Consider the following 14092-nt stretch of genomic DNA (forward strand, 5'->3'; position numbering starts at 1 on the left):
TTTTCATTAGATGTGACCTATTGTCATCTAAATTTTTATCTTAAACTTTGTGTTAGTAATATATACAGAACCACTTTATGCCTTTGTATTTTAATCTCCTCTCAGTTGCCCATATAGAGTATGTCTACACAGCAAATTAAAACCGACGGCTGGTCCGTACCAGCTGACTCAGGCTTCTGGGGCTTGGGCTGCGGGGCTGTTTCACTGCTGTGTAGACTTTAAGCCCAGGCTCTAGGACCCTGTGGGGTGTGAGGGCTCCAACCCGAGCCCAGAAGTTTACACAACAATGAAACGGCTCCGTGAACCTGAGTTGGCCAGCTGCGGGTTTTTCTTTGCTGTGCAGACATACCCATAATTGAAATGTTTGTTTTGCTGTCCGAAAAACATTGCTCTTTTTTATTCCTATTTTGACTTTTTTTTTCAGGCCTGCCTGCCTTACTGCCTTAAGCTCTGCAGTAAATAACCCTAAAGCAAGCATCAATTTATTGCACATTTAGGGCTTGAAAAAATACTGGACAATGATGTATCTGGAGGACTAAAGCTAATAACCAGGGGATGATATGTAAGATAGATGCGGGTGGGGTACAATCTGTGAAGTCTAGGCACAAATCACTCAGGAGAATTTCTGTTGTAGGTGGTAGGATTTTTACTAGGGTGCTATCTTTGTTGATAATTTAAGTTCCCTCTAGTGCATTCCAGCGGCTGGAAGGGAGACCTTCCCCTCCTCCCCTACAACCCCAGAACCTCCTTAGTGCTGTTAGCTCTAGCCTTTCCACAGCCTTATGGATTCCCTCTCTTTTTAGGGCTCTTCTAAAGTATACATCTGGGGTTCTGTTCATAGCTTTACCAAATAGCAGCAGAGTGAATTTACAATTCTGTAGAAATTGGTGTCTTATCTGCTCCTCCCCACTTACTCCCTAGGGGAAGTTACAAATTGGTGAGTGGATTTTTGCAACTCTCTTGGTATAGCAAGATTAGTACATAGTATTTAGAAACTCAAGACTTTACACTAAACCTAGGGATTAACATTGTCACTTTCCCAATATCTAGCTAATCTTCCAGTACACTTTCCTCAGCAAAAAATAGTGCCCATATAGACACATTTATCACAGATTGACAGTCGTGTAGGAGAAAAAAAAACCCAAATTAATTGTTCTAACTTCAATATGTTTCTCTCCAATTAAAGTAGATAGACACCATGGTTTGGTGTTTCTAAAACAAAAATTTGCATAATCTCTGGCTTGTGGAAAATTTTGAAATGTTGAAATTTCCTGCAAAATGGAAAATTTGAATTTTGACAAGCTCTAATTTTGAGTCATCAGAATGAGAATTCAAAATGGTACATCACTTTTACAGGCATAAACATGATCATGAATATTTCTCCAGTATATGTTTTACTTTTCCGGTGTAGTGATAAAATCTTTGCTTATTTGCAGAGCTATGAAGGAAAATCCTCTAAAGATGTGCTGAAACGAGTTGCTGCAGGTGCTTTACTGTCCCTGTTGGCTGTCAGTAAAAGTGCCCAGAAATGTGCTTTGGAAGGTAAGCCTGAAGAGACACATGCTACAATATACTTAAAATATTCTGTAAATCAAATGCTTGCCAATAGTATTTTTTCATTGTCTTCAGTCTAAAAATAAAGCTAAAGAAGCTGCTCTGTAAATAAAATGTTTGATTACTGAAGTTTACAATTTTATATAAATGTCAGTACCCAGTGAAATCTAACACTTTTTTGAATTAATCCTATCTTTATTATTAATAGTAATACTTCAGGTTGGATTAACAGGTTACAACCTACAGCATTTCATTTAAGAGGATCTAGCTTTCTAGTACTAGGCAGTAGTGACCATCTGATGACTGTCACCTTTGGCCGGCTTGTCCTTGTCCGTGCCTCCACAAACGCAAGTCAAAGCCACACCATGCTATTTTGTTGCGAGCACATTCTTTCCATTTCTGGCCAAAGAGTTTTGTCATGGGATCAGCCCAGCATGTTTTCGGTCTGCCCAGCAGTCGTTTATGGTCTCTGGGGATCCAGTCACTGATGCGGGTTGTCCACCTATTGTCTTGCCTGCAGATGACAATACCCACCCACTGTCGTACATCGCCTGCACTACATCAGTCACCTCTGTATGCCTTCTGATCTCCTCATTCAGTATATGATCATGGAGCAATATCTTACACATTCGCCTTTCCATTGCTCTCTGGGTGATAGAGAATTTTTCTTCCTCCGCTGGTTTGGAGAAAGTAAATAAGGAAGTGTTAATTACTCCTCATAACACAAGAACTAGGGGGTCACCAAATAATTAATAGGCAGCAGGTTAAATATTGCTTCGCATAACACACAATCAACCTGTGGAACTCTTTACCAGAGGATGTTGTGAAGGCCAAGATTTTAACACAGTTCAAAAAAGTACTAGATATGTTCATGGAGGATAGGTCCATCAATGGCTATTAGCCAGAATGGACAGGGATGGTGTCCCTAGCCTCTGTTTGCCAGAAGCTGGGAGTGGGTGACAGGGGATGGATCACTTGATGATTAACTGTTCTGTTTATTCCATCTGAAGCACCTGGCATTGGCCACTGTCGAAAGACAGGTTACTGGGCTAAATGGAGCTTTGGTCTGACCCAGTATGGCCGTTCTTATGCCATGTGGTAAAACAAGGGGTTTATTTTTACCTTGTCTCTTTTAAGTAAGTGTAATGTTTTAGAAATTTGTATTCTGTTAAAAATGGGGAAAAAATCCTTCAAGGATTTAAAATTGTTGAAGTAATTAGAATAACCCTCATATGAACAGCATAAACTATAGCATCTTCATTTTTAAAACTCCTAAAATGTTAAAAATCTCTAACTGACAAGGGAATTTACATCAATGTTAATCTACCATTACAATTTGTACATCTGGTTAGTAAGCATATAGACAAGTGAGAAGGCAGCTAATTTCAAAAACAACCTTAACTCTGACTACAAGCTTATGAAATTGCCTTCCCCTTCCAAACTTACGGACTTCGCAGAGATTGTCTCACCTAAGCTTCCCCTGCTGCTTCTGTCTCAGTAGTGATGTTATATTCCCAGTTTCTCATACTGCCTTATGAAGTGTGCAAGAGTCTATGTAAACCTTAGAATGTTGCAACAGCCCCTTTATGGGTAGATCAGTAGTCCACAATTGTTCACCTCAGGAGATATACAGTAGTGGGGTTTGCCTGCTTTCTACCTTAGGACAGTGGTGGGCAGCCTGCGGGCCGAACGCGGCCTGTCAGGGTAATCCACTGGCAGGCCGCAAAACAGTGTTTACATTGACTGTCCACAGGCACGGCCGCCCGCAGCTCCCAGTGGCCGTGGTTTGCTGTTCCCGGCCAATGCGAGCTGCGGGAAGTAGCGCAGGCTGCAGGGATGTGCTGCCCACCGCTCCCCACAGCTCTCATTGGCCAGGAAGAATTAAGGCATTCAAAGGGTTTATCATTGACCAAATGAACTGGAGTCTCCGCAGTTTATGGGTAACAAGACCCACTTGATCAACCAGACTCTCATATGTCTCCGATGCCTTCCAATTCCAATTCATTACCTGTTTTGGTTGGAGCTCCTCCACTGGTCAGTGTTGAGGAAGATAATGAAGACTTCTCTTCAGTCTCATCTGTCTCTGTGCAGGGTTCTCCTACCTATTCATACAGGAACCTACTCTTTGACACCCACCGTGAGAGAGAGGAATTTTGGGGAAGACATTACTGATGGTCAGAAGAACCTTGGATGTCACCACCTCTTCTGTATGGCCCCCTACAGTAGCCATGCTGGGTGTCCCTGGACAGCATACCAACAACAGTTTTCCAAGGCATTGAGTCTCATCCACTGGGACAAGAGAGGCATGCAGTCCCCTCCACCCTAGCCCATTCCTCAAGAGGAGACACTAAAGGTACAGGAAGCCAGTGCAGATAAGGAGGGTAGCCCTCAAACTACCATTTCCTCATAGTCTCCAGATGAAGCAGTTACGCTTCCACCATCCTCTGTGGCTGGTGATTTCTTGCAATTTCAGGATCTTATAAAATGGGAGGTGGATGCTCTACCGATACCACTCGAAGAGATCAAGGAATCACAACACAAGTTGTGGGATATTCTGCAGTCAACAGCACCAACCAGAGTTGTGCTACCTCGCAATGATGTCCTTTTGGACCCAGAAAAGATGGTTTGGCAGACCCTAGCAACAGTAGTGCAAACTTGCAGATGGGCAGATAAAAAATATTATGTCCTCTCCAAGGACTCAACATTTTTGTTCTATCACCCCCATTCCTCACCACCACCACCTAATTCTCTGGGGGTAGATGCGGTTAATGAATGGTGAAACAACACCACATTAAGTCAATTCAGTATGACAAAAGCCAGAAGTGTCTGGACCATTTTGGAAAAAGTCCTATTCATCTGCAATCCTGCAGTTTTTCGAATAGTGAATTATCAGGCAATTATGGTAAAATATAATTACACAAACCACACAAAAATTACTGCTTTTATGGAGCACCTTCCATTGGAGCAAAGAGAATAATTTCAGGCCATCATTGCTGAAGGGCAGTTATTGGGCAGGACATCCCTTCAAGTGTACCTAGATGCAGTAGACTTTGCAGTCTGTTCCATATCTATGGTAGTAGTTATGCAAAGGGCATCCTGGCTTCAACTGTCCAACTTTCCCAGAGAGGATCAGAGCACTGGAAAGGATCAACCTTTTGATGATATGAAGCTGTTTTCAGAAACGACAGATGAATCCCTGCACGCTTTGAAAGACACCAAGGTTACTTTGTGATATCTGGAAATTTACACCCCCTGCAAAAAAAGAAAATGTATTAGGTCACAGGCTACCCAGAGATCTTGTCCAATCCAATTCTCCGGGTTCCAAAGACCCAGTGACCTCCCCCCATGCCCAAGTAAGATTAAGTAGATGCCCGAGGGGAAAAAAACTCTCATCCACCTCAGCCGGCATCAAAACACCAGTTTTGACTTAACCTGCCCATGAAAATGGCCTTTTTGGTAGCCATCACATCAGCCTGAAGAGTTGGAGAAATTGGGCCTTAATGGCAGATTCCCCCTTCATAGTATTCTTCAAAGACAAGGTTTCTTTCCATCCCTAAATTCCTTATTCCTTACACTCTTAACTAAGGCATCATCCTAGTTTCATCTTAATCAATCCATTCATTTACTGCCTTCCCCCCCTCCCCCCCCCCCCCCCCCCCCCCAAAACCACACAATTCTCAACATGAGACTTCCTTTCGTACCTTAGGTGTCACATGAGTTTTGGCCTTGTATATGGATAGGACCATACTATTTTGGGAGTCTCCTAGACTTCGTTTTCATTGCAAGCAGATCTAAAGGATTCACTCTCTCCACTCAGAGGTTATCAAGGTGGATCTATTGTTGTATTTTGCATGTTACAAAGCGACCAGCATTTAGCCTTCTTCTTGGGTGTTAGCACACTCTACAAGGTCATAATCAACATCTATGGCATTACTTAAAGACATTCTAGTGTATGAGATCTGCAGAGCCACTAGCTGGTCTTCAGTACATAGCTTCTCCAAGCACTATACCTTGGTCCATGCCTCTAGATCTAATATAGTGGTTGGCAGTGTGGTTCGTTCTTGAGTTCTGCATTTGATTCCAAAGCTCCTTCCTCCCTGCGGGGATGATGCTCAGGAGTTACCTGAAGTGGAGTGCACTCATGGGGACACTACTCAAAGAAGAAGAAAAGATTACTCACCCAGGAACTAACTGTGGTTCTCTGAGATGGGTGTCCTTATGGGTGCTCCATTACCTGCCCTCCTTCCTTCTCTGCTTTAGTATTTCCTTTGTGGGGCTTTGCAGTAGAGAAGGAACGGAGGGTGGTTCATCCATGCAGCCCTATTCAGCCTCTGAGCAGGACATGAGGTTGTGCAGTGTGCACGTGTAGGCCAGACCTACACCGCTAACAAAAATCTCTGAAGGCATCTGGGGCATCTGTGCACCTGAAGTGGAGCACCCGTAGGGGAACACATCTCAAAGAACCACAGTTACTGCGCATGTAAGTAACCTTTTCATCAGAGAATGGAGGCTTGTGTGTAGGTTTTCAACAATGTGATTTATTAGTAGAATATTATACATTCTATATTTATTTTTAATCCATACGACTATTCTCTGTGTGATGTAATTATAGAATCTACTGCCCTAGTGAATTTTAGAATACAGTTTGAATCACTACACCTGATATAGAGAGAGACAAATATTTCACTTGCCTAAATTTCAAAAAAGAATATTTTTAAATCTGTGTTTGTTGTTTCTTTGAAACTGTATATATATATCACTGAGCATTAAACATAAAATTTAGAAAACACAAAGGCTCTAATTCTCAGTAAAGATATCGTCTGTATAAGATTCTCATTCCTGGTTCTTGATTCCTTAGCATGAGATTGGTAGAACTCTGCTGGCTGTGAAGTATGTAGATGCATGAAGACAGTGAATAGGATAGAGCATTAGCCTTACTAGAAATCATCCACAACCCTTGCCAAGTATAAGCATTGCCCTCTGAATGTTGCTTCTTGACTATAGTTAGCAAAAGAACTCCCTAAAAGCTACTGCTTAGACCAGTGACTTGACACTCATTAAGTATACTTCCTTCATCCCAGCTCTACCTGCTGGTCAGGTCCAGTACACCATTATACATTTCTGAAACTTGGGCACATCAGTGTACTTTTGTGGTGTTCCAACACCTGTCTGTCTCAGTGCTTTGACACCTATTTTCCTCAGCACTTTAGAGTACTAAAAACATTCAAACACTGCTGGTGTCTAACACCTGTTTTTTTTGTTTTGTTTTTGTTTTCCCTTTACCAGTGTCTCAGTGCTTTTGTGATGTTCTCTGTGAAGACGCTGTGTCTTTGTGCATGTGGACAGTTGTAGCACATTGGGCACTCCAAGCATACAAATAATTAATTATAATAATGTGTTGTCGTAAACTAGTTAAACTGTTATCTTTTTTCATCTCAGAAGGGCTGTATTTTGTAGGTAGATCCCTTTGTATAGTCTGCTTATTATTCTAAACTTGTGAAGCACTTTGGGGTCTTCTGGGATGAAGAACACTAGGTATAGTGTATATATAAGACTTTACATTTCCCACCCGTTGCTGTTAGGTCACGTACAGTAGTTAACTTCGACTATGTGAAATTGCCTCATAGATTCCCCACTTGCCTGACAAATCCCAGAACTGTTAAAAACCAATTAGCCTAGAAGGGGACACTATGCCTTGATGCATGCACACAGAAGCAGAGAGAGTTTTAAAGGTGTACAACCCTAACTCCATCAGTTCCTGGCTTTTTTTTCAACTTGGTTGATGGATCTCTGACCCTTTGTTCATAACTTCTTAATGTGAACTGGGTTTAGATATTGAACCACAAATTCATGTTCTTGGGTGCCAGTTGAGATACCCTAACCACCTAATTATTTTGTGTAACAAGTTGGGTTACTTGTTTTTACCCTTGCCTCATTTCCATCATATAGAGAGCCTTAATTGTGCTTTCGACATAAAGTTGAAGCGTTGATTAGGAAACAAAATTACTTATACTGTAATTTACAAGTGAGGGTTTTTTGGTATTTTTGAATATAAATAGGCTTCTGAATTGTATGGATTTTGTCTTTCAGCTGACCTTATAGACAGCTGCATGGAACAGATGAAGCACATTCATGCACAGCTGAACTTAGAATCCCTAAGGCCTGGAAAAACAGCACAGAAAAAAAAGGTAACTGTAAAATCTACAAGGCGGATACAAAAAATTGCATCTGCTGTAGAAGATGTTTTTTCAGATATTTGATATTCTTTCTTGGACGTGAGAATGCATTTGGTTAGAGTATTGCCCAGTTATTGTGTTTTAATCGAATAATTAAATCTTTCCGTAGAAAGAAACAATTCAGACAGGGTGTCTGTTCCACTAATCATCAGTCCAGCTAATTTTATCTGCTTGGACTCTTCACCCTTTTGGAAGGGGAGGGTTGAACATGATTCTAGAAATATATGGAGCCACAATACTGTAAATACTCTGGATGAGTATCCTGTTTGTATGTTTGTAACTTTCTAACATCCCAATGATTTCCATACTGTTAGTTTTTAATTATAGGGTATTGGTTTTTTGGAAAGAGGATTGCAGTTAGGATTTATTATTTCAATACAAAGATAGCTAATAGTATATATAGAAGTGCCTATGGCAACTTTGATTGCATGTTATCTGTATTTTGTTAAAATGGGAAGAAACATGTTACAAATGTCACTTGTAAAAATGACTTGCATATTTCCTTCTATTTCATCCTCCCCTCCTCTCAGTCCCTCACATAGCCTTTGAGAGGCCTTTTACTTCATCACTCAGAGTCCCAGCCAGCATACATAAAGGGATTTAAAAACAAGTGTTACATGTATCACCTTACAGAGATCAAGCATGGACCCTATTTTATATCTCTGTTCCTTTATGCTTGATAGAACAGAAATAGATTTCTGTGGTGGATGAGCTTACTGAAATATAATTTTTCAGAGATGGTTAGCATTCTACAAGTAAAGGTTCTGTGTAGGGTGACCAGATAGGAAGTGTAAAAAATCAGGACAGGGATGGGGGTAATAGGTGCCTATATAAGAAAAAGCCCCCAAAATCGGGACTTGTCCCTATAAAATTGGGACATTTGGTCACGCTAGTTCTGTGGCATCAGTGGCGAGCTTGTGTGTTACAATATAGCCATTAAGACAAACATGTTGCCTATATAAAATGGATTCTGTTTTCAAATTGACACTCTTGAAACATTTTTGTCCAAACAGGAGGATAATCTTATCAGGGAACTAAGGGTTGTTCTGCAAATCCTAAGAAACTGCCTCTTTCGAAATGAAGAGTGCAAAGTAAGTAGTCCTACTATTTATATTATAATATTACCACATACAGCTAGTTCAGGGTCTAAGAATAAAGATTACAGATATGTTCAATTTTAAATATTGTTCAGGTTGATTGGACCTCATCTTAATACCAATGGCCAGAATGGCTCATTGTTTCCTGCAGCAGAGAACATTACATGCATACATCAGACCTTTTAACTGATACTGAAACTTCAGTTCCAAGCCATTGAATACAAACTTCTGCCAACAGAGGTGGAATGGGATGCTATGCTAAAAATCTGTAGCTGGTGGCCAAAATATCTGGTAGGTAGGGGACTATGGATGCCAAAGACCTGCTCTAATAAACCTTCTTTTCTGTTTCCTACCCATTTCTTACTTCCCCCTGCTAGAAGACAAAATTTCCAAAGTGAAAAATGGAACACTTATTGGAAGGATGGGGGTGAGGAAAAATATAGGGAAGAGTTATATGAGATGTCCCCCTATTGGTGCTCCACTACCTGCCCGCCTCCCCTCTACTTTGGAGAGAAGAAGCTGGGGGGCAGTTGGACCATACAGCACTATATATAGCTGCCGTTCACAGCACAAAACAGGGAGGTGTGCATGATCCAATGGGCACTGCTACCAAAGATCTCCAATCCCAGGGATGGGGGTGCTACCGCACCTACAGTGGAGCATCCATAGGGACACACATCTCGAGGAACCTCAGTTATTGCACAGGTGACCTTTTTTTACTACTTATGACTGAAGTTCTCTGAATGTATTCTCTGCAGAATTACACTGATCCTCCCTCCTTTGCTGCTTTTTCCAGAGTTTTAGTAACTAATTTAGTTGAGGTAGAGGGAAACAGTATGTGTAGGAGGATGAGGCCTTGTAAAATCACAGTTGGAATGTTAGAACATTTTCAGTTTCATGTGAATGCTCACCAGTAATTAAAATATTCCAGGATGACAACATTGACTTGTTAGTGTAGATCTGCAGAAACAATATACAATAAAAGTCCTGTTAACGGGCCCTGTACCAACCAGAAAGCTCTATAAATGGCATTTCTAATCTTCATAGAAAGTCCGGTTGGCATGGAGCTGGCAGGCTCCCTACATGGCTGCCCGCAAGCAGTGATCTGTCCCTGCTGTACCAAGGCGGAGGCGCGGTTATGCGGCTCTGCACACAGCCTCCACCCACAGGCACCGCCTCTGCAGCTCTCATTTGCTGCAGTCCACGTCCAATGGGAACTGCAGAGCGAGCGCTCGGAGGAGGGCAGAAGCGCAGAGCTGCCTAGCCGCGCCTCCACCTCAGAACAGCAGGGACAGGTCTCCACTTGTGGGCAGCCGCCCGAGGTGAGTGCCTCCCTGATCTGGCACCCGGAGTCCCCTCCCAGAGCCCGCGCTCCGCCCCCGCTCCCACACCCAAACTCCCTCCCTCTTAGTTAACCAGAAATTTTCACTTACTGGTACCCCCCATTTCCCCAACATGCCGGATAAACAGGCTTTTACTGTATTTAGTTCCTGGTAAATAACCTTCAGTTTACACAGTATGAGTATGAAACAAACAAAAAAAAAAAGTCAATGCACATCTATGAGAATTTACTAACAAGTCAATGGAGACTATTCCAGTATCAAGAAAATAGCAAAAAGTATCCGTGCATGTAAGTAAAGACAATCTTATGGAATCCAGATGGAACCAGCTCAATCAAGTCTTAGTGTTGACTTGAATTAAAATGTGCTTGAGGCAGCTTGTGGAGACAACATTCCAGTATTGAAACAAGACTGTCTTCTGCCTGTATTACCATTTAAAGCAACCAAGTAAATTTTAACTCTGTAATCTAAAGTACATTAAAGGGATCCTTCAAGGTAAAAAGAATTTTTAAAAGAACTCCATAGTATGTTAAAATACTTTAATTTCCTTTGTTTGCTTTCAATATTGCACAAAATACTTCAAAACAATATTCATTATTGTACCGTACATTCCTCCTCCTCCCTTGCTGTTAGGTGGCAGCACTCGAGGCTCATCTTATCCCTGTCCTCCACTCTCTGTGGCCATGGTTTATAATGGATGACTCCTTAATGCAAATAGCTCTTCATTTGCTTTGTGTCTACACTGCAAATTATCCCACAGGTAAGAGACTCAAGTTTTGGTATATGATGTCAAAACATTTTATCCAGAGTAATTTCTATGTAAAGGGAAAAAAAGATGCAAAAGAATGACTACGTCTAGTGCGAAAAAAGGTTCTGTGCTCTTTACAAACAAGTATAAAGAACAAGGATGAAACCTGGCCTCATCAAAGTGGATGAGAATTTTGTCATTGCCTCAATAAGAGTCAAGATTGTGCCTCAGGTCCCTGTTCCGAGGAGCATATTCTTTAAATCTGAAAGTCTTTTCATGTCTTTGGGGGGAAAAAAGATTGGGTTTTAAAAGATCCTATATTAAATTCCAGGCGAGCCTCAATGCTACTAAAATCCCCATAGACCCACACATTGTAATATATTCTGTGGAAATACCACCTTCAGGAATTACGTGGCAGTGAATAGTAAAACAATACTTCCTTTAATAAGAACACTCATGGATGAGCCATTATTAAGAAGGCTGCATTCCTGCAAGAAAGTGGTAATGTGGCATTATAAATTAATGGATTAATAGAATTTAAGGCCACAAGGGAGTATTAGATCATCTAGTCTGACTTGTATATTACAGGCTATTAAATTTCACCCATTTATCCTTGTATTGAGCCCACTAACTTGTGTTTGACTAAAGCATAACTTGTTTTCCAAAAAGGCATCCTGTATTGATCTGAAGGCATCAAGAAATGGAGAATCCATCACTTCGCTTGGTAGTGTGTTTCAGTGGCTAATCACCCCAACTATTAAATTCAAATTAGAAACAAGTCCTTATCTAGCTTCCAGCTATTGGGTCTTGTTATACCTTTCTCTGCTAGATTAAAGATCCCTTCAGTACCCAGTATTTTCTCCCTATGAAGGTACTTATACCTTGTGATCAAGTCACCTCTCAATCTTGTGATGTGTTATGATAGCAATAGCAAATTCCTTTCTAAACACTTGATAAACACTGTTTTAGAGGCATCTGTGTTATTATTGTGCTTCCAACAATCTCTCTCATTTATTCTCTTTCCATAAGTGTACCTCAGCATTCTGAGCATCAAGGGTAAATACAATGAAACACACTTATGACTATCTGTTAATTGTGATCTGCTATCAGCCAACCAAATTTCTGTTCCAGTAAGATTTCCTGTCTTCTCCATATTAACTCACTGTGCAGTTCTGTTACCAGGTTCCCAAGTATATAGAGAGGAATAAAACCCTCTCAAGGTGAGTCAGCTTCAAGCCTGCTCTTCTTTCAGGGAGGAGTCATTTGGCTGAAGTCATCCAAGGAGCTTCTGCCTTCCGTCAGCCCTTTCTCAGTAGCTAAGGAGTGAAGGTCTGCTGTCCTCTTTGCACTGCCCTCATCTGAGCTTGGTTTCTCCCTTTTAAGCTCTTCCATCCATTTTTGACCTCTCTCACAAGTATGATGGGGTAGGGCAACCTGAGTCCACATTAACTCATTAACTCTGTGTTGCCCAATGTGCGATTTGTATACCCCATCACAAATTCTCTGAAATTTCCCTTGGGGTTGTCTACACAAAGGTGTTGCACCTGTGTAATTTAAATTGGTTTAAGGCAGTGAAAACACCCATGTGGACATTCTTATATCAGTTTAATGTTGGTTATATCAGATTAGCTTGTGCCTAATTTATCAATGCAGACTGAATCAAAGTAAGCCAAGTTTAGAGTGTCAACACACACAAACTTGCACCTGTTTAAACACACACAAAAATACACCTTACTTTAATGTATTTCCAGTGATAGACCTGTTCAACTGAATTATCTGTTGTATTCAGCCTACTGAGGAGGGGAATGGTCAGAAACAAAAGACATATCAAGTTTAGGAACTTTCAGTTATGAAAAACATTTGTTAAAATGAACGTTTATATAGTAAAAAATTTATGGATTACTTGCGCAGTTTTATTTTTATTTTAGAATTTAGCTTGGAATATACGTGCAAAAGTTATCTGAAAGGGTTTTTTTTGTTTGTTTTTTTAGTAGTAGTGAGGGACTTAATATATTAACTTATATTGGAACAGCTTCATGATGTGGCCCTGATCCTGTACCATGTGGACAGACTGCTATATTTGCATGGAGTTCCCTTGATTTCAGTAGGGATCTGCCCATACATTACAACTTTGCAGCATAATACCTACATCAGCCAGTACCACAGGCAGTTATTAACAAACTTCAGTGAACTTTCAAGAGTTACCTATATTGGTGAAACAACTGGAATACTGTGTGTGTTTTATCCACATTTTAAAAGGATGTTGGAAAACTAGAGGCTGAAAAAGAGCCACAATAATTATTTGAGGGCTGGAGAAAATGCCTTTTAGTAAGAGACTTAAAGAGCTCAATCTGTTTAATTTATCCAAAAAAAAGACAGAGGTGACTTGATCATAGTGTAGAATCTAGCAGAGAAGGTCATAACAAGAACCATGCTGGAAACTGAAGCTGCACAAATTCCTAGAATTCTTAAAAATAGGGCATACATTTTTAACAGTAACGGTGACTAACTAATAGAACAAACTATCAAAAGAAGTGGTTAATCCTCCTGACACCTTCAAGACTGGATGCTTTCTGGAAGTTTATGCGTTAACCAAACACATTATTGGTGTCAGTGCAGAGACAATGGGGTGAAATTTACTGGTCTGTGATATATAGGAGGCGAGACTAGATGATTTAATGGTCCCTTCTGGCCTTAAACTGTTTGAATCTAGGTTAGAAGGAAGTTTCAATTTTTTTTTTATTTTGTTTTACTTTGCCTATAAGGGGATGTGGTTTCAGTTTAATCATGTTCTTTCTTACTATTCAGGCTAGCTGCAAGCTGAGCTAACCCACTCACCTTATCAGTTCATTAAACCACTTCCGTTAGCGTCCTAGGAGTAAAGCAATGTTTGGTGATGCTCATCTATAAGCAACAGCTAGAGATGAACTACTTTTTTTTTTTTTTTGTATTGTGGGGGTCCAACTTGGTTGTGTGTTTGTGTGCTGGCTGCCACTGCAATAGAAAAGTTAAATACATGTAAGGTAGGAGGGAGTGGGGGTATTTGTAATGCAAAAAATATTTTGGGGTAGGGGTGTTTGGAGGAAAATTGAATCTGACCTTGCTGTTTAGCTGCAT

The 14092-nt window shown here is 40.7% G+C and overlaps 1 protein-coding gene across 6 annotated transcripts in view; it reads left to right on the top strand.

Moving 5' to 3' along the window:
• RTTN (rotatin) overlaps positions 1-14092 on the top strand; it is a 163385-nt gene that overhangs the window by 125767 nt on the left and 23526 nt on the right. For 5 of the 6 annotated variants that reach the window (XM_034762540.1, XM_034762539.1, XM_034762536.1 and 2 more), the window contains exons 41-44: positions 1437-1542; positions 7645-7742; positions 8804-8881; positions 10861-10987. In XM_034762540.1, coding sequence (XP_034618431.1) covers positions 1437-1542; positions 7645-7742; positions 8804-8881; positions 10861-10987 — 409 coding nt within the window. Of the gene's footprint in view, positions 1-1436; positions 1543-7644; positions 7743-8803; positions 8882-9264; positions 9576-10860; positions 10988-14092 lie in introns of those variants that run through there. The other variant, XM_034762541.1, reaches the window with a different exon arrangement.

This window comes from Trachemys scripta, chromosome 2, assembly GCF_013100865.1.
Source record: "Trachemys scripta elegans isolate TJP31775 chromosome 2, CAS_Tse_1.0, whole genome shotgun sequence".
Lineage (NCBI taxonomy): Eukaryota > Metazoa > Chordata > Testudines > Emydidae > Trachemys > Trachemys scripta.